This window comes from Apis florea, unplaced genomic scaffold (genome assembly GCF_048593485.1).
Source record: "Apis florea isolate Af1SG1 unplaced genomic scaffold, ASM4859348v1 contig_3158_pilon, whole genome shotgun sequence".
NCBI classification, from domain to species: domain Eukaryota; kingdom Metazoa; phylum Arthropoda; class Insecta; order Hymenoptera; family Apidae; genus Apis; species Apis florea.
In genome coordinates, this window is record NW_028256713.1 from 5367532 (window position 1) to 5393798 (window position 26267).

Below are 26267 nucleotides of genomic sequence, written 5' to 3' on the forward strand. Positions count from 1 at the left end.
CGACGATCTTATTTTTCTGTTTCAATTTTGCACGTATCAATATTCAGAGATAGTAAAAAGACTTATAAGGAAGAGTAATATCCCGAGATAGTGAAGAAAAATATCTTTCGTCTCCAACATTGAAAACTGTTTCTATATTCTAGATTGCTGATAAAGAAAAATATTGAATTCTCTATAATTTTGAAATCTATCTTCTTCAAAGTTTATTAAAATTTTATTTATATATACAATTAACTAGTGTTAAAAATTTTCTCTGGCTTTAATAGATTCTATAAATCGGTTAGTGGCAATATAAAAAATAAAAATAAAAAAACTTTTAAATGGACCACTAAATTAGTAGTGCTTCAATTTTTCTAAAAACCAAAAGATTTCAAGTATCAAAATTGAAAACTCTATTATTAAAATTAAAAAAAAAAATCAAAGAATTTTTTTCATTAATTATAATAAAATTACTCATCTATTTTCAAACAATAATTTCAACAAATAAACCATCAATTTCTCATCTAATTTCTCATTAAATGAATATCAATTTCCTCAAAAAATCCTATCAATCTCAACAAAAAAATTCGAACGTTTCAAAAATAAAAAGTTAAAATATTCCAATCGTAAAAAAAAAAAAAAAAAAAAAATATAACGAAGCCACTTTAAATTCCATTCTGCCGAAAATCCAGGAAGAGGAGAACGTAATATAGGCGAATATACCTTCTCGGTACGGCGAAATTCCTCGAACTGACGGAAAATTATTGGGAAAATCTATCGACTGGCGGGCGCAGCGAGGCGAGGCAAACTGCCGCTAATCACCGGCGAAATCTCGATTTAATGGTCGACAGGAGGGTAGCCGTAGAGAGAGCTGGTGATGCGCAACGCCTAACCGAACAAAAACCGTCGTCTGGTCCGCTCGCATGCGTCGCAACGATAAATGCGATCGCGCCTCGCTGCATACACACTCCGTTACATTTTATGCAAAATAGCCGAGCCGCGACGCCGGCCTCCATGGATTTATCGATGAATCCACGCGTGCATTTCCTCGAATCGGAGGAAGCCCGCTTCCGTGATCCATCTTCGCTCCATAGTTCCCTTTGATTCGAGAAAGATCCGGATATGGTATTGCGGATACTCGTTATTTCGAGAATATACGTATCCTGAAAATATTCGAATATTTTTATTTTTCTATTCTTTATATTAAGGGCGAAATTGTATTCAATATAAAATTTTCTTTTATTGATTTGATTTTTATATAAAGAATATATATAAATAGAAAGAAAAAAAATATAATGCAAAAGAAATTGCAAATAATTCATTTTTCAATTTTTCAATCTAAAATCTAGTCTCCACAGAAAGAATATCTTTTCAACGTCTCCTACTTCATCGAATTCTAAAACCCATATTCAAATCTTTCAATAATTCTTAACTTCAATAATTCATAAATTCAATCTTCTTCTTTCGCTAATTTATTAGTCAAAAAACAAAAAAAAAAAACTATCTGATAAAAGTTCATCTAATAAAAGAAATTCCCAACTACTGTCGGATTCACCAGACTTATCCGTCATCCAAAGCCCGCAAATGAAATCGAAAAGAAGAGTAGCACGCTGGCACAGAATGAAAGAACGGCGCCAAAGGCTTGGCCACCACCTCCGCGGGTGGGTTCTTAAAAAGTCAATTTCACGGGGCGAGCGGCCAAAGGGGATCGACAGGTTGATCGCGCGAATCCACTCTGTCCATCCCCGTGGTTTTTTACGGGCGTGGAGGGAAAACGAATACGTACATAGAGGTTTGGTAAAGAGCGTAAGCGAGCGCCATCCCATCATATTGATCGTAGCCGGCTGCTCAACATGGCGCCGGGGATGGCGTTTGCGATCGGTCTGATCCTCGTCGTCGGACAGCTGAAGGAAGGGCCAGGCACCCTCGCCAAGACCTTCACCTTCCCTGAATATCCGTACAAGGAGACTACCAAGAATGTAAGTCGTCCAAACCAGTTTGGCGAGAATCCTCGCGAGGGCCGCGTTTCCATCTTGTGTACAGGTTATGGTCGATGCCTTGTGTTTTGGGGGGTGGCGCTTTTTGCTGCACCGGCCTTGTCTGGCAACTGTATTAAATTCACGCATTGGCAGGGAACCTACGGTACGATAGAAATAAATTAGAAAAGAATTTTCCATTATCCTTTGTTTTTTTTCTTTTCTTTTTTTTATATATTTATATATTTATATATGTTTAAAGATATGTTTTATATTTGTTTCGGATATATAAGATAGTTATTAGTCGAGTAGTTCGTTGATTACCATATAATTGGAGCAAGTTGCGTAGGGTTCCACGAGTTAAAATTGTCGAGAGATCTCTCACAGTGATATCTTGTCAGTGATGCGTGATACTCGAGGATTGCTTGGCATCGTGGATCCAGCATCCCCATGGGGGATGTAACGAGACGACGGGTGATTTTGCGATTTCGCCATGGGGGTAAAATCGATTTGGCATTAACTCGAAGACAGTCAAGGTGCTCGAGGCGTACTTCGATTTTGTCGCTGATGCTGATATACCTTTGCCATTTCGAGAAACTGTAATCAGGTTTGCTTCGAGAAAAGAATCGTTTTTGAGGAAAATACTTGTTCTTGTCAATTCTTCAACTTCTCTATTGTCTTTTGCTTCACAGTAAATAAAAATAATACGAGCTTTGTATCGGTGTATTGTCCACACAAAAAGAAAGGAAACTATCTTCAAAGAAAATTAAATGCGCCAACGGCATCAATAATAGAACTCGTACGAGCACTAATTGGGGTTAATCTTTGAACACGCACGAACCAATTGTTACGCTCAATTTTATCCCGTTATTGTTTGGTAGAAGCATACAGTTAGCTATATTCCATCGCGTGCTAAGTGACTCTTCAACTTCTGTATCAATCAAATGGAGTGCATTTGAATTTAGTTCCCATATTTTTTATAACACAATGTTGCCCGCAGGAACTTCTCTTCAGGCAATTCGAGCAGGCTTGCGAAGAAAGCGGCGCTTGCAAGATCTTATCACCAGAAAGAAGCGACATCGCCAAAACGAGATGCATTCGCGAATGCGTGTCACCGTCCTGTTACAAAGAAATTTACTTGTTCGATCAGGTACCACTCTCTCATTAATCGCTCTTAAACTCTTCATTTTCTTTTAAATACGCGAATTACTTCAAATTCGAGCGTTTGATTGCAGCTAGAAGAAGGTGAGATCGACGTGAGATTGAATTCTTTCAAGGGTTGTTTCATGCAGCGCAACGCTCGCCCGCGAAAATAACAGAAACCTGCCATCACGAAAAAAAACCGAAAAAAGAAACGCCGAGCACGGCAGAGGCGACTGCGAAAGGCGGCGAACACGGATTCCAAGCGAAAGACGCACCGCACAAATCGTATCCGACCAGTTCCCGAATAATAATAATAATAATAAATAATAATATGACAATTTTTAATACACACTATCCGGCCGGGGCATTTAGAGCGAGGAGAGCAATCAAGCTATTTAGCAACATACAACAAACTATCGATACATTATATTTCAGGATCACGCTGAAGCGCACGTGTTAAACAAGCCGGGATGGATTAAATTCGTCCACGATTGATCTTTTTCTACTTTTTGTACGCACGTATTTAACATGTTACGATGTTATCGAGCAATGTTGCACGGATCGAATAAACTGTTAAAGCAAAGCTTCTCAAGCCTGTATATTTCATTCACGTTTCTCCCAAATATTCCTTATATTGCGATAACTAGAAATAACATATTATTTTTGCAAAGATGATAGACGAGAATAGAGGATATTTCGTATAGAAACGAGAGACTCACCGCGTAGAGAAGATTGTAAAACGCAGCATCGGTTCTCAAATTCTTTACCATATCGACGTAGCTCTTGATCTGATCCAAAGTTTCCTCGAACGGAGTTTTGCAAAGTGATCTCGCGTTCCACGGTCCTTCGTCGTTGCAATATCTTTTTCGATAGCGAAGCCAGGTTGAAACGAACTCGAGAAAGTGATAGCTTACTACGTGGCACGTCTCCAGGATAGAAGATACGATATCATAGTTGCTCATCAATGTGCACATATGATACATCAGAGACTCGACGTTCACGTGGCAGAATTTCAGCACACCTTGGAGACATTGGTATACAATATCTCTTTGCGTTGGCTCGCACTTTGAATAAAAAAGAAATCATAAAATATTAATAGTACTATTGATCTTAAATTACAAAATATATCTTCCTTAAACCGAACCAATCTACTTTTTAGGATTAAAACGAACTTATTAAATATATATAAATCTTTCAAGAATCAACGAGCCAATTATCCGATTGAAATACAAGCACTAACTCTTTCATAAACGATATGAAGGATCTCGTAGAGATTGATCAAACCCTCCGCTCGATCGTCAGGGATCTCGTTCAGTCTGACAGGTGATCCGTCAATATTTTGAGTTAAAAGTTCCAGCGTGAGTTGCATTCCATTGATCGACGAGTGGATGTAGCTCCTCGTATTTAACAGCAAATCGGCTAAGCTCTGCACGTCAATCGTCACCGGCTTACCACGCTGGAAAACACGTTCGATTGATGGTTGATCGACAACACGGATCTATTATTTACGAACATTGGATATTCCTGTACCTGGATCGACGATTTTTCTTGACAATGTACGATAAACGCGAGGAGTTTCAAGCAGACAGCGGATAATTCAGGGGTTTCAATCGAGAAACCTTGCACGAGTAACTCTTCCAAGAATCTCGATGCCACGCAATACTTGTCTAGAACTGTGAAAGAAAAGGAAGGATGAAGAAGAGTGATTTTGTTTTACGTCTTTTTTGCTATTTATCGAGCGAACATCTCGCTGAAATATGTACTCGTGAACGGTTCGACCGTCATGGACGTGACCAGCAACGCGTACGACTGCATTATTACTAGCGTCCTCAGCTTCAAGTCCACTTCTTGATGTAGGAAGATGGATATAAGATTGTCCGCGCAGCGGTTCCTGATGCTCGGTGATAAGGAATCCGGAATGGACACATTGGTCAGCTCTAATACCGCTTTTATTTGCTCGTCTGTTGAAAATTTTTAGTTTGAAAAAGGTTTAATACTTTTTTAAATTGTTGTAATAGATTTGTAATAACGCATTCCACGCATTGTAAATTGAAGAATATTTAAGACAAACAACATTTAGAAAAATTTCTAATTAATTTTAATCTTTATAAAATTTAAATTAAACTTAATAAAATATTATGCAAAATTATGCAAAAAATTAATGATTTGAAAATCAATTATAATATTAATCTAATGAAATTTCTAATTTATTCATACATTTATATTTATTCGCTAGACTAAACATTCAAAGAATAGCAAAGAAACAATTTTCAATTAATTTTATGTCATATTTTTTATACACATATTTTTTCTATTTAGCCTATGAATGTTTACGCATTTATAAAAAATTTAAATGTAAAAATTTTAATATAAAAAAACAAATAAATAAAAGTAAAATACATATTGTGATATTTAAAAAGACAGATATTCATTTAAATTTCACTTATTTGTGTCGTAAAAATTTCAACTTATATAAAAAAATACCTTTTGATGGTTGATAAGATGAAAGAAGATTAGGCAACATGTGCCAGGTAATTTCTGCAATTTCCTTGCAATTATCCACACGTATCATTTCTCTAATCCCCTTCATCGCAAGATTGATTATCTTGTCCGAGTATCCCGTTTGTATTACAAGCTATTTCCCAAAAGAACTTGCATTAGATCATCTTATATGATCTTACGATGTCCTCCAAGTTTTCAAACGTATGCAAATTTACCAATAAATAATGTTGTACAACTTTTGCACAATCCAGGGTCAACAATGGCTTGATGTCACCGTCGGATTCGACCAACCACAGATCCATCGCTCGGTTTCGCAGATCCTTGGGGAATTCGTGGCAATTCAGACAATAATGCATCAAATCTATATGATGAGTGTAACAATCGTTCAACTTGGAATATTGTAACGCAGCTGCCAATCGTTTCACGGCTTTGTCGTAATCCTGTTCCAACCTCGGCGATGGATGTGATATGGACGCAACAGCAAACAGAAACCATAAAACTTTCAAAATTTGAGCCGATGTCTGCTCGGATTTAGAAAGATTAACATTAATAATCCTTCTTATCAGCGATTTCAAGCATATCATATCGGTCCTATATAATATGATATTTCAAAATATAATAGTGTTAAGAAAAAATTATTGATCTTGGATAATATAAGTAATTTCATACTCTCTGGTTCCATGGAAGTGATAATAAATTAGAGTCATTAAGGCAGTCGCGCTATTCCCTTGATAATGAGCTATGATGTTCATCCATTGTTCAGGATCTTTTGGAAGATCTAATAATCCTTGATGCACCAAATTTTCAAAGCTTATTTCTCGACTTGTGGATCGAATAATTGGCATGGATTTATCGGCTAAAGTGATTATAATCCGTGATAATAACATACAAGTGCTACGCCGTAAGATTTCTCTAAAATAATAAGAAGAAGAAGAAAAGAAAAGAAGATTGAATTGAAATGAAAAAATTTTTGAATAATATAAAAGTTGCAATAGCAGTAAAATAATCTCTCATAAATAAGTAAGTATTTCTCATGAAACTTTCGCTATACTTTCAATTTGTTTTTTCTAAAATCCAAAAAGTTCGATATTTTACTCTTTTGAATCATTTCTATTGATTGAACGAAATTTAAGAGACTTTACTATTATTGACTATATTTTTTTTTCACAGGCAATCTTTTTTGAACATTATAAAATAGTTCTTTGATCTGAATGATAAAAAAAATTCCTATGCTCATTGTTTTGGAAAAACATAAAAAACCTGGTGAATAAATAACAAACAAACAAAAAGAAAATAAATAAATGAACCGAAGATATGAAGCAAAGCGAAAATATAGAAGAACATTTATGAATTGGAGCTGTCACGCGCTGTGAGAGAAAACAAATTCCGTTATTAAAAAGGTATGAATTTTCCTGTCTCAGACAGTGCAAGATTTATAAGATGAAATTAAATTACTTTCAAACGTTTCAAAAACATCTTTTCTTTTTTTTTCTTTAATCATTAAAATAATCACAATAAAAATTACTCTTATTAATATCTTTTTTTTAAGAGGAATAGAATTTTTAATATTTATTAATGAATTTAAATCTTCTTTAGTAAAATATATCATTGAATATTGATATATAATTACTATAGATATTATCTACAATAATATTTCAGAAGAACTACATCTGATACAATTGTATACTTCACAACTCAAAGTTATAAATATACAAAAGTTTTAAATGTTTCTGCAATTTCCAAAAAATATTCTAACCCTTCTAATTAATATTATTTTAAAGTTTCTAATAAAAGATCATCTTTTTTTCTATACCATACAACGACCTACAAGCTACAACTCCAAATACAAGTAACAATCATGATGGGATCACTTGAGCAATTTAATCGCATCATCGAACAAATGGATTGTCGTCGAAACTTACGGAAGTCTGGTGGTTAACAGCAAGAAGTACTTCAGATATCCGTTGGCGGTCAAGTGGTTTGACAAGTTGTCGCGACCGCAGCTACTACTCAGCTTGTAAAGGTTGTTCAGACAAGTCACAAGATTCCTATGGAATTTGACCCTGTCCGTTTCGTTTGATTCTGTATTCTGCAGAATGGGAATGAGAAGGGTCTTTGATGTTCCTTGTAATTAAATATATGTCGCATACTAGGAACGTTTCAACTTACTTTAACGTAAGGTATCAACGTGTTCATCGTCACCGTGCGGATCGTCTTTGTCAGGGTGGATTTGAACTTAGACACTTTGTCGAAGAATCCTCGATTGTCGTCTTCGGTGATGCATAATCTGGAAAAAAACAAGCTTTTATCTTAATGTTATGATTTAACACTTATTCGAGTTATTCATTTGTTAGTTTCATTCAATTAAATAGTATTTCTTATAAATAGTTATAAGTGTAATTAAAATGCAAGAAAATTATTTTCTTATATTTTATATTAATTATTTTTTACACATTAGATACTTATAGATTATAAATCTCGACAAATATTTGAATTTTGTATTGTTATAGAAGTATTTGATGTTTGTAAGAAAAAAATAAGGAATGTCTAATGATTATTCAAATGTTTCTCTCATATAGAAATTTACCAAAATTTATCTAATATAAAATAAAGTATGATTATTATTTGCAATTCTAATTTAAACAAAATATCTAAGTTTTCAACTATTCAAATTGTGTAATAAAGCAACAATGAACTAATATTTCACATTTATAAAGTTTAATTTTTGACAAATATCCAAATGTCTTGAATTATAATATTTATAAATTATCGAAATTGGATAAAATACATGCCAATTCATAATTATTCAAATTTTTTAATATATCTGAATGAATTTCCAAAGTACATATTTAAACAAGAAATCAATGTTTCATGTTTGGAAAATTTAATACTTAATAAATATTTAAATATTTTAAATTGTACTATAAATTGCGATTACAATTGGAATGTTTTTCTCGACTTAAAGAGAGTAAAATTAACATTAGGAAATATTCATGAACTTTTAGTTAATGAAACTCTAGCTATTCGAATGTATGTATATAGTCTTACCGTGTAGCAGAGGCGCAAACAGCACACAATGCATCCGCAGCATACGAGACCGAGACATCATCGTCGCTATATTCGACGATCTCTTTCATTAAATTGAGAGCTTTGTGACACAGTTCATATACACCATCATCCCATTCGTCCTCAGCGTCAACGTTTTCAAGAACGAGATTCAATAACACGATGGAGGAAAATTTTATCTTTTGATCCCAAAGATTTTCCAAGATCAATAATTTTAAGAGAATCAATACTTGTCTCGGTACACAAATTATGTTGAAATCCATATTGAACTCTACTGCTCTAAAAGTTATTATACAGTTTATAATATATAGTTTATAATGTTCTTTTTACTAAATAATTCTTTTTTCTAAATATTTACCTATAAAGTATATCATAAATAGTTGAAATAAGCTTCTCTAATATTTGAGTTTCTTTACAACGAGATTTTAGAATGCAAACTGTAATTTTCAAAATGGAATCCAAGGCATCTGTGGCTACGTGACTTTCGTAAAACTTTCGATATATTAATACCAAATCCAAAAAATCGAGAATACATCTATTAAGATATAATGAAAGATTTTAAAAAGTTATTGATTTGTGATGTCGCATTAAATATTTTATATGAAACGTACGGAAGTAAATGATCACTGGAGGTTTGTAAAAGTTCAAATATAATCGAAAGTATGTCGAACTTGATTAACTTTGAAAGAGCTGTCTCTTTGTTCGCAATGTCACCATTTTTGAATAAGTTGGATATTCGATCGATGCATTTGATCTGATTGACACAATTTCTCTTTAGATTATAATTATACTATTACTATATAAAGACGGTTATAATATATGATTCAATGTAATATTATACATATTTTAATTAAAAAGCTATACATAAAAACCTTAGTAATATGTGAATATGAATAACGAACTTCGATATTTCGTTAGAAATCGAGAATTTGGAGAATTATAAATACCTGAGAATATTCATCGCCTAACATCAATCTCTCCTTTGTATTTATAAGCAAAATATCCATATCCTTAACGTGTAACTGAAACAATGGCTCCATTTCGCACAAATAACTGATAATTTACACAAAATTTGTAAAAACACACAATAAATTAATCTACAACCACAGATTTCCCTCCAAATTGCTCAACCCGCCTTTTCAGAACTACGCACATGCGCAGAATCAATACGCAGAACTACCGCGCAGTATTATGGAGCAGAATTAATCACCAGCGCCATCTGTTGCATACTAAAGACACTTATCTATAGGATAAAATAGATAAAATAGGAATTAATAAAGAATGCCATCTCTTAGACTCTTTTAGAAATAAATTTTTACATCACTCAAGAGATGGCGCTGATAGTCAATTCTTACCCTATCTCTATCCTTTTTCTATTATTTTCTTTCCTTGTCTACATAGTTTCATTTGCGGCACTCTAGAGATGGCGTTGATTTTCATATTTTTATCCTATCACTATCCTTGTCTTACTACTTGCTTTCTTTGTCTATCCTTAATTTTAATACATCGTTAAAAAAGTGATACAGAATACCATAAACATGCGCAGAATCAGCACGCAAGACTACCGCGCAGTATTATGGAGCAGAATTAATCGTCAGCACCATTTCTTGCATGGTAAATATACTTTTTTATAAGATAAAATAAAGTAAAATAGGAATTGATGCCATGCGCCATCTCTTTGACTTTCTTAGAAATATATTTTTACATCACTCAAGAGATGGCGCTGCCAGTCAATTCTTATCCTATCTCTATCCTTTTTCTATTATTTTCTTTCCTTGTCTACATAGTTTCATTTGCGGCACTCTAGAGATGGCGTTGATTTTCATATTTTTATCCTATCACTATTCTTGTCTTACTACTTGCTTTCTTTGTCTATCCTTAATTTTAATACATCGTTACAAAAGTGATACAGAATACTACAAACATGCGCAGAATCAGCACGCAAGACTACTGCGCAGTATTATGGAGCAGAATTAATCGTCAGCGCCATTTCTTCCATGCTAAATATACTTTTTTATAAGATAAAATAAAGTAAAATAGGAATTGATGCCATGCGCCATCTCTTAGACTTTCTTAGAAATATATTTTTACATCACTCAAGAGATGGCGCTGACAGTCAATTCTTATCCTATCTCTATCCTTTATCTATTATTTTCTTTCCTTGCCTACATAGTTTCATTTGCGGCACTCTAGAGATGGAGCTGATTCTCATATTTTTATCCTATCACTATCTTTGTCTTACTACTTGCTTTCATTGTCTATCTTTAATTTTGATACATCGTTACAAAAGTGATACAGAATACTACAAACATGCGCAGAATCAGCACGCAAGACTACGCGCAGTATTATGAAGCAGAATTAATCGTCAGCGCCATTTCTTCCATGCTAAATATACTTTTTTATAAGATAAAATAAATAAAGTAAAATAGGAATTGATGTCAGGCGCCATCTCTTAGACTTTCTTAGAAATATATTTTTACGTCACTCAAGAGATGGCGCTGACAGTCAATTCTTATCCTATCTCTATCCTTTTTCTATTATTTTCTTTCCTTGCCTACATAGTTTCATTTGCGGCACTCTAGAGATGGCGCTGATTTTCATATTTTTATCCTATCACTATCCTTGTCTTACTACTTGCTTTCTTTGTCTATCCTTAATTTTAATACATCGTTACAAAAGTGATACAGAATACTACAAACATGCGCAGAATCAGCACGCAAGACTACCACGCAGTATTATGGAGCAGAATTAATCGTCAGCGCCATTTCTTCCATGCTAAATATACTTTTTTATAAGATAAAATAAATAAAGTAAAATAGGAATTGATGCAAGGCGCCATCTCTTAGACTTTCTTAGAAATATATTTTTACATTACTCAAGAGATGGCGCTGATAATCAATTCTTATCCTATCTCTGTCCTTTTTCTATTATTTTCTTTCCTTGCCTACATAGTTTCATTTGCGGCACTCTAGAGATGGCGCTGATTTTCATATTTTTATCCTATCACTATCCTTGTCTTACTACTTGCTTTCTTTGTCTATCCTTAATTTTAATACATCGTTACAAAAGTGATACAGAATATTACAAACATGCGCAGAATCAGCACGCAAGACTACCACGCAGTATTATGGAGCAGAATTAATCGTCAGCGCCATTTCTTCCATGCTAAATATACTTTTTTATAAGATAAAATAAATAAAATAAAATAGGAATTGATGCCAGGCGCCATCTCTTAGACTTTTTTAGAAATATATTTTCACACCACTCAAGAGATGTCGCTGATAGTCAAGTTTTACTCTATCTCTATCCTTTTTCTATTATTTTCTTTCCTTATCTACATAGTTTCATTTGCGGCACTCTAGAGATGGCGCTGATTTTCATATTTTTATCCTATCACTATCCTTGTCTCATTACTTGCTTTCTTTGTCTATCCTTAATTTTGATGCATTATTACGAAAGTGATACAGAATGTCAATTAAAATTAAAGGAATTTTTAGAGGAAATAGATTGATAGAATATTTAATCTATTTTTTTATTTATAATTTCTTTTTAATTCCAATCATTACTAATGTTGTAATGTTATTGTTACGTTAAATTATTTATGTTAAATTACATTAAAAAAGTTAGAAAGCTCTAATGCTTCAATGTGGTAAAAAAAAAAAATACATTGAATTAAATTTATTGTCAATTTCATTCATAATCTAAGAAAATAGATTCATTAAACGGATGATTCACGTCAATGGTTACTATATTTTATTTCAAACGTTATTATAAATTATAATACAAATACAATAAGTATAATTGTAATATATTATAAATGTTAAACAATCCTGAGTAATTACTCTACATAAGAGATAATGAATCATATTATTATCGATAATCCTTTTCTTTCTTTCTTTTTTTTTTTTGTTGTAATTCGTTTCCCTCGACATTATTCACAATGTCGGATGACATCCTCACTGGAACGAACCGCGACGATATATAATATAGAATACAATATAATAATAACATATAATATAAACAATCCATTTCATATGGAAGGGGTTAATTCTAAGTTATTTATATTTTCTTGCTCCTTAAATTGAGAACGTCATAAACTATACAATATTAACATCAAAAAATGATAATGTCGCGATCCGACAAAAAACATTTACACAATGAGAAAATGCTGTAATACACAGTGCAGTGTGACAACGCCGTATTATATTCAATATTATGTGCAGAATCTATACATAACAAGAGCGAAACAAGCGTACAAATATTTTTCGATTTACGAAGAATTAACGAAAAACAATGCGGGGAGTAAAGAAAAGAGAAAAGAGAAAACGAAAGTAAATTAGAATAAATCTTGCGTCCCTCGTTTTCTTTTGCCACGATAAAGTTTCGCTATTTTTCGCTTTAACATGCTAATCGTCTTTACAAAACAAATAAAAAAAAAATAATAATAATAATAATAGTCACGAACAACGTGTCAACAAATGAAAAAAAAAAAAAACATTATAATCGAAGCCTCCCTAGAAGACGAACTTTGAGCCGATCGTCGATTAAAATTAGCCCCCTCGTAAAGTCACAAGATGGCATTACAACAAATCTTACGATCTTTATAATTAAAACGCAAACGTAACAACCTTGACGAATTATTTGTCAATACACTTTCACACCAATACATATATGCGTTACATTGCGTTAACTACCACGACACTTGTATAAATGACTCGCAATACAGTAGACTATCAATTAATCAAATTTGGCTTCTTTTCTACGTTCAGAGATTCTTACATTCGACACCATGAAATTTAATTAACCGATAATCGATGTTCTACTGTATTTTCTTCGCGTCTATCGCTTTCCTTGCCATTTCTCGTCATCAAAATTTCAAAAAAATATTCCATCTTAGGATAGTATCTTAATTTCCAATCTTAATTTTCTGCTCAATTAAATTAAATTTCTCAACATATTTCCCTATTTATTATAATTTAGATTCAGACTCGAAGCACCAGAAAAATATATCGCGTACTAAGAAATAATAAAATAAAAGATAAAACGAAATGCTTTGATTAATAATCGTGTATACATTGCACCATTACATTGATAATTACAAAATAATTAGGACGAGAAACGGCAGATTCTAACTGAAATAATGCCCTAGAAACGCACGTCGCTCGCGAAAATCGATCGAAACGATCACTACTCGGTCCTACGGGAAAAATCATCGAAACTTTTAAATGCGTATCAAATTAACCACCTTTTATCGAACGGTGGTCCCATTAAACGGTAAAAATTCGATCGATATGAGGGAGAAGAAAGAGGACAGTCCCTTCGAAAACGACCTATCGTTCGCGATAGGCTTTCAACCGTAAAGCAGAACTCGCGAGCCTAGCGCGGGACCCGAGCCTCGTTTCGGCTATTGAATCATGTTTACTTGATAAACATGCTCAATATCGTTACGTTACGACGAGCACGATCCCGGGCGACCGTAATATAATTGACATTTGCTCCATTCTACCGTCGAAACTCTATTTCCTATGGCAGTGACGAATTGCCTGTAAATTGTCAATGGAGAGAAAAAAAAAAAAAATAAAAATAAAAAATGGATTATCTAAATATTTGAAAAGAAACGAATATCGAAAAATGCTGTACTTTCGTGAGTGATAATGGAAAGAAGTCGAAATTCGTGGGTCTTGAGGAAGACTCGAAACGAGTCTGATTTAGCACCATTCGAAAACAATTGTACGCGCGAATTATACAATTTAAACGAGTTTTCGACGATGTATTTTTTTTTTTTTTTTTTTTTTTATATGATATGCGTGATTATGAACTTTTAACGGAAGAATATAGTATGCGTGTTAATTAACGATTCAGAGCTCGAAACGTTTCTTCCTCTCGGCGACCATGCCCACCGCTGGAAGTGGTGGGTGGAGCGGGTGATGATAACTCGGCGTGGGCGTTGGAGGCAAGCTACGACAACTTCTGCTGGACCACCTCACTGCTGGAGACCTCATCAGCTCTGTAAATGGGATTACACTTTATTCGGTATTCTCTTCACTGATTTCGCTTTCTCCCGTGTTACCTTGAATAATAAAGCTCGCGTGGAAAAGGAAATCAAGGTGATAAACTCGGGTAAAAGAGTAGGTACGATGTACTTGCACTAATAGTTGAATATTACATTATCTTTTTAAGGATTATTTAAATATCGTATAAATTTATCTGTACAGTTTTAAACAGAAAAATGTTTTATCTTCTATTCATATTCTTTTCACAAGATATTCAATATATCATTGTTTACAATAAAACAAGAATATATAAATAATCCTTTCACATATACAAAATAAATAAGTATTAATGCAAGTAATTGTACATGCTCAAGACAAGTCCAAATTCAATATATGTGCATCAACAATATTGTTATAAAATTAAACGAATATATGAATAAATAAACGAATATATTATAATAATACAATGTTATACAATAACAATATAATATTATAATATATTATAACATAATTGTCAATACACATTGTAAAAGAACCTGTACCTAAAGCTTCTAATTTTATCCCAAGCCAGTTAAGCAGCCAAGGAAAAAGATGTAAGCAAAGTTAAAAAGAAGGGGTGAAAAAAGAAAAAGAATAAAGTGCAAAGTAGGGAAGCGTGTCGGAGGCAAAACGAAACTGATGGAGTGCTTCGTCGACGAATTCGTTGGAAGATTCTTCCTAATTGGCAAAGAAGAGAACGGACCTGCAACGGAGAGAGCTGGGGGTTCCGGGGTGAGGCGGGACTCGGAAGGATTGTCGGCATGGAAGCTGTATGCCTCCGAGTGTTGCTGTTTTTCGGTTTTGTCGCTGCTCTGCCAGCCACCGCCGGCGCCGTCGACATCTGCTGTGCCACCTTTCGTGTGAAATACAATTGTCGAAATACGATTATCAGGTTTGCACAGTCCGTTTCCGCGTATACATCATACTTGTCACGTCATTCTCGTGTAGTCATATTTAGGAATTATCTCAGAAAACGAATAAAATTGTCTTGGACTTGGTCAAAAGAAAGATATGAATCTTTATAAACTCTATAAACGATATGATTTGTGGGTTCTGTTAAATTTGTTCTATCTAATTTTCGAATTTTTATATTTCAATCTCACATTTGTCTCGGTTAATAAAAACTTGATGATTTGAGAAAAATTTTGAGATATGTAACAATAATAATATAACGATATAATATTATATATATTATTGTTATGTGTTATTTATTATATATTATTTTATATGTTATATATATATATATATAATATATAAATATATGTAATAATATAACGATAAAATTTTTAAATAGCCTTTTCTCTTTACATGGTCAATATTATAAAGAAATATAAAATATAGCTCGAAGAACCTCGAAGAACCCAAAAATCATGTAAAAATTAAAACATATTTTAATTCTACACTGCCACCGATCTGTATCTCTAAGACAGATAACAGAGACGGTCAGAATGGAGTAGTTAATGATTTTCTTATACACCTAATATGTTCCCAATAGTGAAGCGGCTCTTACAGTTACAATCGCAGAGTTTGATGCATGTGTTCGGAAGCATGTGGAATATTTTTATGTAAAAAAATTGGCATTTCGTACACTGTATACAGATTGCAAAAATATGATCTCCAGTAGTAAGAAAATGTAAAAAGTTTGCGTTACAAAATTCCCGCCTATAAAAACACTATGGTAGACTATTTTTCTCTAATCCCACACGCTTCCGAATCTGTTAATGATACATTGAAAAATTATTATGCGCACAGATTAGACATCCAAGGAGTACAAAATCACATTCACGAGAAGGCAGAAGTTATTTTGCGTTACATCGTTAAAAAATTCTCTTGTTAGCAATTGGTTAGACAACCCTCGAGTAATGGATTAATGGTTTTTCACGCTTCGTATCACGTTGAAATAGCGATTATAATAATCGTTCAGTACATCACTTGTCAAATCGAAACATTATTACCGTCGAAGAAAGCCGGATTAAAAATGATCCGCGTTTACACAACCTCATCGACGCGTTACACATGTAAATAACAAAAACGTTTATTGCACAACAAGAAATTTGATTAAACTCGCTTTGATTCGACTTTGATTCGTTATCAACTAGAATTTTTTTCATTTTTCCTCGAAGCGGTTAATTTCTAAATAGAAAGCACCAGGTTAGTCTTATTATGTTCCCCGTAATAATATCTCTTCCTCGAACAAAAAAAAAAAAAGGCAATCGCAAAAATCTATGCCGCGAATCATTCTTTGTTAAACCATTCGCTAAGGTTAACCCTTAAGATTAACCCCTTCGCTACCAAGGACGAGAAGCAATGAAATGCAGCTTCAAGAACGATTCAACTTCTTTTTTACCCAAATCTTCTTGGTTGAAAAAAGTTGAAAGAACAATAAGAAACACATGCAAGATATCTCGACCTTTCAGCGAAGGAGTTAAAAGCAAAGGCCTCGATCCTCGCAAGTTGTAGCGCATGCCAAAGTTCGTACAGTACGAAAAGATGATCGATAGAAAGGAAAAAAAAAAAAAAAGCAACGAGCCAAAGTTCGACTCGATGTCTATCGTTCAACGTACGAACAACGTCTAAGCCGAATGCAGCTGCTATGCTTTTCAAAAAGAAGCGGAAAACGAGGAGGAGGAGAAGGATCGAGAAACGGCGGCGATCCAATAGAAGCATTATTCTCTTGTTTTCTTATTTTTCCTTTCTCTCTCTCCCTCCCTCTCCCTCCCTCTCTCTCTCTCTCTCTATCAGCTTCCTGCGATTCGTCTCTTTCACAGTTCCCATTTCACCTTTCTTCTGTACCTTGATACTGATGGGGCAGTCCGCTCCTCGGTCTCAGGCTGTCCCAGAGCGGCGATGCCAGGCCGTTACGCTCCTGGCTCTTTTGCCCTAAGCTCACCTCTTTCACGTCGTGCGAGTTCACGCCAGAACTATTGCCCGGCCTAACCAAGTTACTCGAGTAAGGCAACGAGACCGATTTAACGCGTTCAAGCTTGTACGAGAACGCTGCCTGCTTGTCCTGCGTGCTCTTTTGCAACGTGGACAGCGTGTTTCTCGGCCTTTCGCCGCCCGTTCTCTGCTCCTCGCTGCTCGCCGCTCTGAGCAGCGGCTCGTTATTAATCCGGCCACGCTGCGGCGAGTAGCTTAGCGACGAAGATTTCGATGGCACACCAGACGTATCACGAGGGGCCTCCCCATGCTGTTAGTGAAATATCGAAAATATATAATGCGTAAGTGCGGCTTGGTATGGTGGGTGGGGTTAACAACGATCGTCGATGATCGGTGCCGGGTCAGAACGGAATGTGTGTTGCGGACAATTACACCTTATGGGGCTACTCACGAGGCTCGATGATAGGTACAGTAAAATCTCCGTGGACTTGCTCCTATTGAAAATTTTTCGTAAAATTGTTGTTGTTGTTATTGTTATTATTATTATTATTATTATTATTATTATTATTATTATCGTCAATGTATGCAAGTGTTATTGAATATTAACTCTTAATTCGTGAGATGCGATTTTGTTACGTGACTAGGTAGAAGAAAGGAGAGAGCAATTTTTAATATCGTAAATTGATGAGTGACATATCAGTTTTAACATCTTGGTAAGTATAAAAGATATTTGATCGTTGGATAAGTTCGTGTCTAATTTGATCTTCGATCATCGTATTTTTTCAAATTATGGAAATGAATTATGGACACGAATTTATCGTGAGAAGATCTAAATATCTTTTCTTTCTTTTTTTTTTTCCTCCTCTCTATCAAATGAGGCGGATGAATAAAAAGCGAACATGGAAGCTTTGCTGTACCTAACTTCGTCTCTAGCCTATGTCTACTACGTGTTTATTTACAAATGATAGACCGAACTTCGTTATTTAGAAGCGTTTTCTCGAAACGTACACACGACGATCAAGCGTCAGAGCGTCGTGGAGCATCGTATCGCAACAACAAGCTCGTAAAGGGGTATGCGCCATAACATGTAATTGCGGAGTTAATCATCATTTAGTATGGTACATTTTTTTTTTTTTTTTTTCTTTTTTGTTAACCACATCTACGCTGTAAACGGGGCATCGTTCACGGCGATGGGAGCTTTCAAAGGTTACCTTCAACTGTTGCAGTCGATGGATCTCTTCCCTCGGCTCGGCAATCTCGTTGTCCCTGCCCCTCAACATTTGCATGGTGTCGTTTGCGCTGTCGTTCGTTTCCAATACAAGATGCGCCCTAAGCTGTTTGTTCCTCGCGTCCAATTGCATAATGTGTTGTTGCGCTTGAGCAAGCTGCTTGGTAAGGGATCCTACCTTTTCCTCTAAAGCTGCTGATTCTACGCACTTGGAGGAGTACTTGGCGGACAAGGAAAGAATTTCCTGTTTGATCTCCTCCATCTCTTCCCTGTATATAATATAATATAAATTAATACAAATTGGCTGAGATTTAATAATCGAGTTAGTTTTACAAAACAAAATCGCAAGATACAAGAATTAACCACATACTCGTGTTCCTTGTGAAGCACGCCAATGTCTTCGCGTGCCTGCATTTGTTTAATAAATTCCTGTTTGAATTTAGCTATTTCTTTCTGCACCTCGTGCTCGTGAGCTTTTCTCATAGCGTCCAGGGCCGCCAGAGTGGCCTGAGTCTCTTCTGACAACGCCTGCTCCTTCTCCACCCTCAGATTCTCCAACTCTTGTCGATGTTTCTCTTCCATCTCGGAAATGATGCGCCTGTGAGAATTCTCCATTGCGAGCAAACCCTTCTCGCACAACGCTCGCAGCTGCTTGATCTCTTCTTTATACCTCTTCCTCGTTTCCGCATCCGTATCCAATTCGGCGCTCATAGATCTCTGATAAGCGGCTCTAAGTTCGTTCACGTGAGCCGAGTGCTCGGAGTCCATTGCGTTCAGCCTGTGCTCCAATTTTCTCGCCTTTTCGCGCAAACTGGCCGCTTCCTGCTCGTATTGAGAGGTCAACGATTGCCTCTGATTGTCCAATTCACCCTTGATGTCCATCAAATCTCTCTCCTGGTTACGCTTCAGCGTCTCCAACTCTTGATTATGCTCCGCCGTTATCCTCTCGATAGTTTTCTGCAATTGGTCACACTGTTTGCAAGTCACGCTGTTCATATGGTCGCTCAATTTTTTTATCTGCTCGCGCAACTGCGAGCATTTCTCGCACACGCTCGACCAGTCGGTAATGGTAATCATCGTGGTCGATTTCGCCGGCCATGAAACATTCTCGTTGTTCTCGTCCAATTTCTCTCGAACGCGTTTGCCCAACTCGACCAAATCCTCCTCGAGATAGAGCAAACTCTGGCCAACGTTCTTCATTTGCTCCTTCGAGGCGCGCTTCGAACCGGATATCCTGTCCTCGCAGTCCTTGCTAAACTGCTGATAAAGGTAACTGTACTCCGCGTCGAGGATTGGATTGCTTTGGAACTCTTGATCGTCTGCCTCTAACAGACTCGAAAGAACGTCGTCGTTTCGGATTAGACTAGATACGAAAGTCTCCCCAGGGAAGGGCGTCGTCAATTGTCTCGTGTTCTCCTGAAGAAGCTCGATTCGGGCGTCTATTAAAGCTTTGTGCGCGATCACGTCCGCGTAGTCCGTCAACAATTGTCTCGACTCGTATTTCGACTCGACTATCGCCGACTTGTTCTTCTTCAACTGATGAAGGCATTCTTCGTACACGTTGGACAGCTCGCGAGTCGACTGTTCCATCTCTTCGCGCAGCCTGGATTGCGCCGTATCGATCCAAGATTCTAACGTTACGTTCTCCGCGCTCTCGAAGTTGAGGCAAGCATCGGTGATGCTCGTGATATTTTGCTCGTACATCTGGCCGCAACGCATGATCACGTGAGACACTTCCGCCTGTACCAACTCTTTGCTCACCGTTTCTTGAGCCAGCGCCCATGCCTCGCGAATTCGTCGATCTTCCAATAACTTTTTGCTCGAGTTGGCCGCCTGTTGCTTGCTCGAATCCTCTTGCTCCGACATGCTCAACGTCTCGGCGGCCAGAGCCTCCGCGAGCTGTCTCAACTTCGTCTCCTTGTATCTGCACACGAGCTCGTTTATCTCGCGCTGTTTCTGCTGCAAGAAGTTCAAACTCTCGTTACGAGCTGCGGACACCTCCTTGGTCACCGTCTCCGTCGCGGTCACGCCGCCTACTAGTACTAACTTATTGGCTAACACTCTAGTAAGATACTGAATGTAACTGGTGTTTTGGTACGTTTTGGGCTTAGTTCCGTGAATCTTACGCATTAAGCTTGAGGCAAGCTGACTAGTTTCGACCAATTCACTGAGAACGGCACTACGATCGAATGTACGGCCGATCGCGCACTTGATCTGTCTCAGAACGACGAACTCGAACGCCACCCTCTCCGCGATCAGCTTCATCTTCTCCCTATCGTCCAGCTGGCCGTTCTGCTCGAGCGTTTGCCGTCTCTTCGTGAGTTCGCTCAATTTATCTTTAAGTATAGTCTCTAGTCTAGATACCACTACGCCTACTGACTCGGTCACTTGAGCGCTACCTTGGTTTTTCTTACATTCTAAACACGAGTCCAAAATATCGTTTACCTCGCGCAAACACTTCTCCGCTTTGTCCTCCGCTTGCGTCGAACCTAAACACTTCTCTAGCCTCCTCTTCGACTTCGACACCACTCTCTCCAATTTCTTCAACCTAGCGATGATCTCGAGCGATACCTCGCTTGTCGAGGGCGCGCTCACCTCGCTACATTCGCTCGAGTCTTTCTCTGCGTCGCTCGCCATATTCTCTTGCACGTTTGCCACCTTTGTCTCCAACGTGCTGAGTCTGATCAACACTTTCATCGGTTCCGAACTAGTTGCACTGTCTAGAGATTTTCTTCTTAACCTGGTACGGTCTAGACTCTTGCTGTCCCTCCTCTTCTCCTTCTTTGGATTAGAACTCGACTCCTTCGGACTGCTTCCCGCCGACGCGGGCGCGCTGATGCTCTTCCCGCGTTCTATAGCACAGATCTTGTTCTCCAGATCCACCAACTTGTCCTCCATTTCTTGAGAAATCTGGAAGGACTCACGACCCTTCAACGACAACGATCTCCTCTTGTCCCTAGTTTCAGCTTTTGTCAGCTTCTGCTTCAGATTCCTTACTTGCTTCTCGCTGGCTGCAAGCTTGTTGGTCAAATCTTGGATCCTTGCTGCCATTAAGTGAATCTGAGCTTGATTCGTCTCGTTCACGCTAGCTGCGTCCTGCTTGTGAGCAAAGATCTCCAATTCCAAAGCATCCTGCATTGCGTGCGCCTCGCGAAGTTCCTTGCGCATCGCGCGTATCTCAAGGATAGCTTTCTCGAAACGGGATCTAAGTTCGTCGTATTCTTCCACGATTCTAGATAAATAAAGAGCGTAAAAGATTTATCGTGATCTCGTTTATAAGTATTTATAACATAATTCAATCAGTAGAACAGATTAAACGTATTACCTTTCCTTGTCAAGAGAATTGAAATCCAGATCCAGCTCAATGTTCGTCAAATCACTGAGAGAATCGAAACTTCTTCCTCGTTCTTTCGAAGAAGACAATCCCCCTTTGTCTTCCAATTCCCTAACTTTGCTATACAAACGTTCGTTTTCGTCTATTCCTAGAATGGCAAGACAATTAGCAATTCTATCAATATTGGAACATTTTCAACGTACCTTGAGATAATCTATTACTCAAAGAGGTTATCTCCGACTGCAGATGTTCGACGGTTCTATGACTCGATGCCAACTCTTTAGTAAGCATTTCACATCGCTCGCTGGTCTCTCTAAGAATAGCTTCGGTCTCCAGCAACTTGCATTCCAACACCTCCTTATCCCTGTTGTACATCTTCTTCATCTTCTCTAAATCCTCCAAATCCTTGTTTCTCTGCTGTTCCGTTCTCTGGATCGTGCTCAATAATTCATCCACTTGTTTTTCTCTGATGGAAGCTTCAGCCTTTTGCTGCCTCAACCTGGACAGTTCCTTTTCAGCACTCGCAACGTCCGCTCTCGCCGTATTCAACTGCGACTTCAAGCTTTCTATTTCGTTCTCTTGACGCTCGATAATGACTAGTAGTGTGCTTGGATGCGACTGATTTTGATCTAACTGATCACGCAGCAAAGACACCTGGTTCTCCAACAATTCCACTATTAATGGGCTCTCGTTTGCGCTCGACAGACAACTATTCTGCATGTGCCCGTTGTGCTGCTCTTCATCCTCTCCTAATTCGCAGCAAGCCATCATCAAATCCTCAGACCTAACGCTATCCAAAGTGCTTCTTCTCGAGCTTAGAGGAGAGCTGCAGCTTCTCTTGTAAACTCTAGATCTGGAGCTTGATCTGGATCGAGCTTTCACTCTGGACAAAGCGGTTCTAGTTAAAGGTGGCGATGGAGGTAATTCAGACCACTCGTGGTTCGCCGAATCTGACCAACTGGAACCCTTCAATCCACTGGACCAGTCGCCGTTTCTCACTAAGGGTGGCGATACTGGGACCTCAGACCAATCACCGGACTCTCTTCTGCCGCCTTCGGATGCCGTTCGATATTCTTCATCGGAGGAAAACAGGACTGAGCGTGGTGTGACTGACGTTGAAGGAACGACTGAGGAGTCTCTTTCGCGGTCTGTGAGCGATCTGAAATCAAAAATGGATCGTTTAAATTACGTTCTAAAAGAAGAATGTTTTGCTAATATGAAAATTTGCACAAGAATTTCTTTTGAATTATGTGGAAAGATGCGTACAAATGTTTGCAATCGGTATGTATATCCTTTCGATTTTTGGTATTCCATGTATGAATATGTTAAATAATTTTTTTACTTACGCGGTAGGTGATTGTGGAGTGTTATCTTGCTGCGCGAGATTATTATCCTGACAGACCGTCAGGGAATCGCTGCCATTGTCAGGATCTGGTAAATTGGCAGCCCTCCGAATGGCCGACATCCAACTGGCTCGTATACCAGCGGTCACCGCGGACAATACGGTAGATCCTCGGTCGTCCCAGGACTTGGAACGCAAAAAAAAAAGAGAAGAGAGAGAGTAAAGTAAATCATCCAAAAGGAAAGGAGCAAAAACGACAGAACAGAAACGTTAATCATCGATGTGGGGCAAAGCAGCAGGATACAGAACGGATGACAGAGATCAGTGACACGAATAAACGAAGAGTTCCAAGATCTGTTCTAGCGTGAAATTGAGTTACCGACTTTTTCCAGCCACTCCCATCTCGGCCACGGAAGTTAATTCCGGCAATCCAATTGACCAGCAAGCCCTCCGGGAGATTCACGGTTAACTACAAGGAAGGGCTGTACAATACTGACTAGTTTCTAGATATTAACACTATTTTTTCAAAAGAGAAATGAATTATAATAACTTTGCGCATCTTTTAGCTAATTAATTTACTTGTCATTTGGACTCGGAAATTCTTATTATCAAACTCCAAAGAGGTTCTATCTTACATATCTTTAAATTTTTATCAACTTTGATCCAAGATATACTAAAAAAACTTGGACAATTAAAGTAATTAATGGCGCTCGACTCGTCCTTAATTCTCACCGATATAGTTGTTAATATTCTCCAACTTTCAATTAATATTCAAATACAAATCCAGCGGATAGACAATGTAAACCAATGTAAACGATTTCCTTTGCATTGTAATATCTGTTTGACGAGCAGATACGAGCAAGGATAAAAAAAAAGAGAGAGAGAAGAAAATTGCGGCTCCCGTAAGAACTAACTGGATTTCCGTTCGCTGATTCGTTCGTTCGTGCGGAATGTTAATTACCGTAAATCACCGCGTGCAAATCCACCGGTCACACTCACCACAGTCTGGAATCCATAATTTCTTGCAACTTGAAGGGGCGTGACGGTGGTAACGGTATTCAGATCTATGACACCGTCCATGATACCCTTATCTTCCGCGCAGGGATCTCGATAGTACATGAGGCCGCAACCGCGAAGCACGAACCAATGCTTGTTCCATTCCTGAAGAATACAACCATTCATTGTATCGTACCTGTTATTATTGACTCATGGCTACTGTTCGACCATTGTAAATTATTTCAACAAGAGAAGCGTGCCATGCTCTTAACCAAGATTGGTGACACGAACTTTTAACTTTTCGCCTCGTATCGACGAGCTCAACGAGAAAATATTCTTGCATCTCAAGAAATGCACATGTTAAAAAGGGAATCACTTATCATCTAGAGTGTTCCTTAAAAGATACTAAGGTCGCTTCGACGACGAACCTTATTTAATCCTTGTTTCATTAACCAGCCTTTCTTGATGTTTAATAGATCTTCAGCGGGTAGATCGACCCTCAGTTCGGAGGTAGGAGAATATCTAATGCCGGAGATGTCAAGGCCGCATCCATCTGGATCGCCTCTAACCTGTAGAAGAACAATCAAGAACGAATTCTTATTACTTTGATCAATTAGAAATATATGATCGTTAATTTAAGATAAATTTCACCGTTTCCATATATTTCTCGAAATTTAATACTCACAAATTTATCTTGATAGGCCGCATTGGCCGCATCCACCACATCCCTGGTCGGCTCAGACGTCCTAGGCTTGATCCTCCTGACGCGTGGCTGGGTCAAGGAGGCGGCAATGTCTCGCAACTTTCCTTCTCTTTCTCTCTCATGCTCCAACAGGATCCTTCGACAGGCGTCATCGTCTGTGAAACACGCGTCAAATCGTTCACCCATCTCCATTCGATAGAGTCGTCTCGCGCGTTACAAGAGGATAATGATAGACCAGCGTCCTAATAATAATCATGATCAACGTGGCGAGCGAACGCGTTTCTGGACGCAAAAACATTCGTCGCAAACACGAGCAATTAAATATTTTTCGGTTAATGAAAAGAAGCTTTAACGTGGCAAGGCCGAACGATCGGCTGGCTAATTGACTGCCGGCTAATTAATAACTGAGCCTCGTTCGATGCCGTGGCAAGAACGCTTATCTGTCTCGTTTATCCACCGTTCCTATCCACCCGGCGTCGAAATCTAACCTTCATTATTATGCTAATAACAGTTTTCAGCGAACTATCTCTCTCTTCGGAGTTGCGGTAACATGACGTTTCAGGGTGGAAACAATGGGGTGAGTTTCGAGGAAGATTGGCTTTCAATGAATCGATCACTTGCGTAGAATTAATTATCCAAGAGATCGAAATATTGTGTTTTCTTTTTTTTTAAGAAAGGACGATTATACGAGGAATTAAATTTTTTTAAAAATTCCAAATTTGAGGGAAATCGAATCGATCTCTCCGAAAGGATTTATCTGTAAATCTGAATTTTTCTAAATAGAAATAGAAACAAATTTTAAATATTGGACTCAAAGACACCGCAAAGAATACAATCTTTTTTTAAAAAATTAAAATTCGAAATTCGCAAGGTCTTGTTTACGAAACGATCGGATATCCTTAATAGACATTAGTGCGGATCTTTTAGACGATCTGCGTCCGGCGTAAATCTCTGCGAATCATTGAAAGAACTCGAGGGAACGGGTTGGTGGACGTTCGAAGCCAATCTAAATGAAATCTACGGATCGGGAGAGTAGAGATCATGGGGCACACGGCACGAAGGAGAACCGGTAGATTTTCTCGAAGA

The 26267-nt window shown here is 37.4% G+C and overlaps 3 protein-coding genes across 10 annotated transcripts in view; 1 reads left to right on the plus strand and 2 right to left on the minus strand.

Moving 5' to 3' along the window:
• Nucleotides 1-502: 502 nt before the first annotated feature.
• LOC100870805 (uncharacterized) lies at nucleotides 503-9756 on the minus strand. 2 transcript variants are annotated; one of them, XM_031920016.2, is made up of 15 exons: nucleotides 9614-9756; nucleotides 9278-9420; nucleotides 9025-9201; nucleotides 8649-8945; nucleotides 7770-7887; nucleotides 7523-7689; nucleotides 6270-6512; nucleotides 5816-6191; nucleotides 5583-5733; nucleotides 4862-5059; nucleotides 4629-4771; nucleotides 4339-4554; nucleotides 3818-4162; nucleotides 1766-2116; nucleotides 503-1142 (listed from the first exon to the last, which is right to left on the minus strand). In XM_031920016.2, the coding sequence occupies exons 1-14, from the start codon at nucleotides 9704-9706 to the stop codon at nucleotides 2024-2026; spliced, it is 2760 nt and encodes a 919-aa protein (XP_031775876.2). In that variant the 5' UTR covers nucleotides 9707-9756; the 3' UTR covers nucleotides 503-1142; nucleotides 1766-2023. The 2 variants fall into 2 exon arrangements, with proteins under 2 accessions (XP_031775876.2, XP_031775878.2); XM_031920018.2 differs by lacking the exons at nucleotides 503-1142; nucleotides 1766-2116 and adding an exon at nucleotides 3613-3741.
• On the plus strand, nucleotides 1813-3681 carry LOC100870927 (uncharacterized). Its single transcript, XM_012493528.3, has 3 exons — nucleotides 1813-1958; nucleotides 2956-3105; nucleotides 3191-3681. Exons 1-3 carry the CDS (start codon nucleotides 1833-1835, stop codon nucleotides 3269-3271), a joined length of 357 nt encoding a protein of 118 aa, XP_012348982.2. The 5' UTR covers nucleotides 1813-1832; the 3' UTR covers nucleotides 3272-3681.
• Nucleotides 9757-12396: 2640 nt separating the features above from the next.
• The window catches only part of osp (myosin phosphatase Rho interacting protein outspread), a 184306-nt gene continuing 170435 nt past the window's right edge, over nucleotides 12397-26267 (minus strand). For 2 of the 7 annotated variants that reach the window (XM_086909664.1, XM_086909670.1), the window contains 11 exons: nucleotides 25164-25336; nucleotides 24907-25047; nucleotides 24482-24643; nucleotides 23487-23668; nucleotides 22344-23299; nucleotides 22132-22288; nucleotides 19177-22038; nucleotides 18790-19075; nucleotides 17492-17888; nucleotides 15402-15551; nucleotides 12397-14673 (listed from right to left, as the gene is read on the minus strand). In XM_086909664.1, the coding sequence (XP_086765790.1) occupies nucleotides 14525-14673; nucleotides 15402-15551; nucleotides 17492-17888; nucleotides 18790-19075; nucleotides 19177-22038; nucleotides 22132-22288; nucleotides 22344-23299; nucleotides 23487-23668; nucleotides 24482-24643; nucleotides 24907-25047; nucleotides 25164-25336 (5615 nt within the window). In that variant the 3' untranslated portion in view covers nucleotides 12397-14524. Of the gene's footprint in view, nucleotides 14674-15401; nucleotides 15552-17478; nucleotides 17889-18029; nucleotides 18073-18789; nucleotides 19076-19176; nucleotides 22039-22131; nucleotides 22289-22343; nucleotides 23300-23486; nucleotides 23669-24481; nucleotides 24644-24906; nucleotides 25048-25163; nucleotides 25337-26267 lie in introns of all 7 variants that reach the window. The other 5 variants (XM_086909665.1, XM_086909668.1, XM_086909666.1 and 2 more) reach the window with 5 other exon arrangements.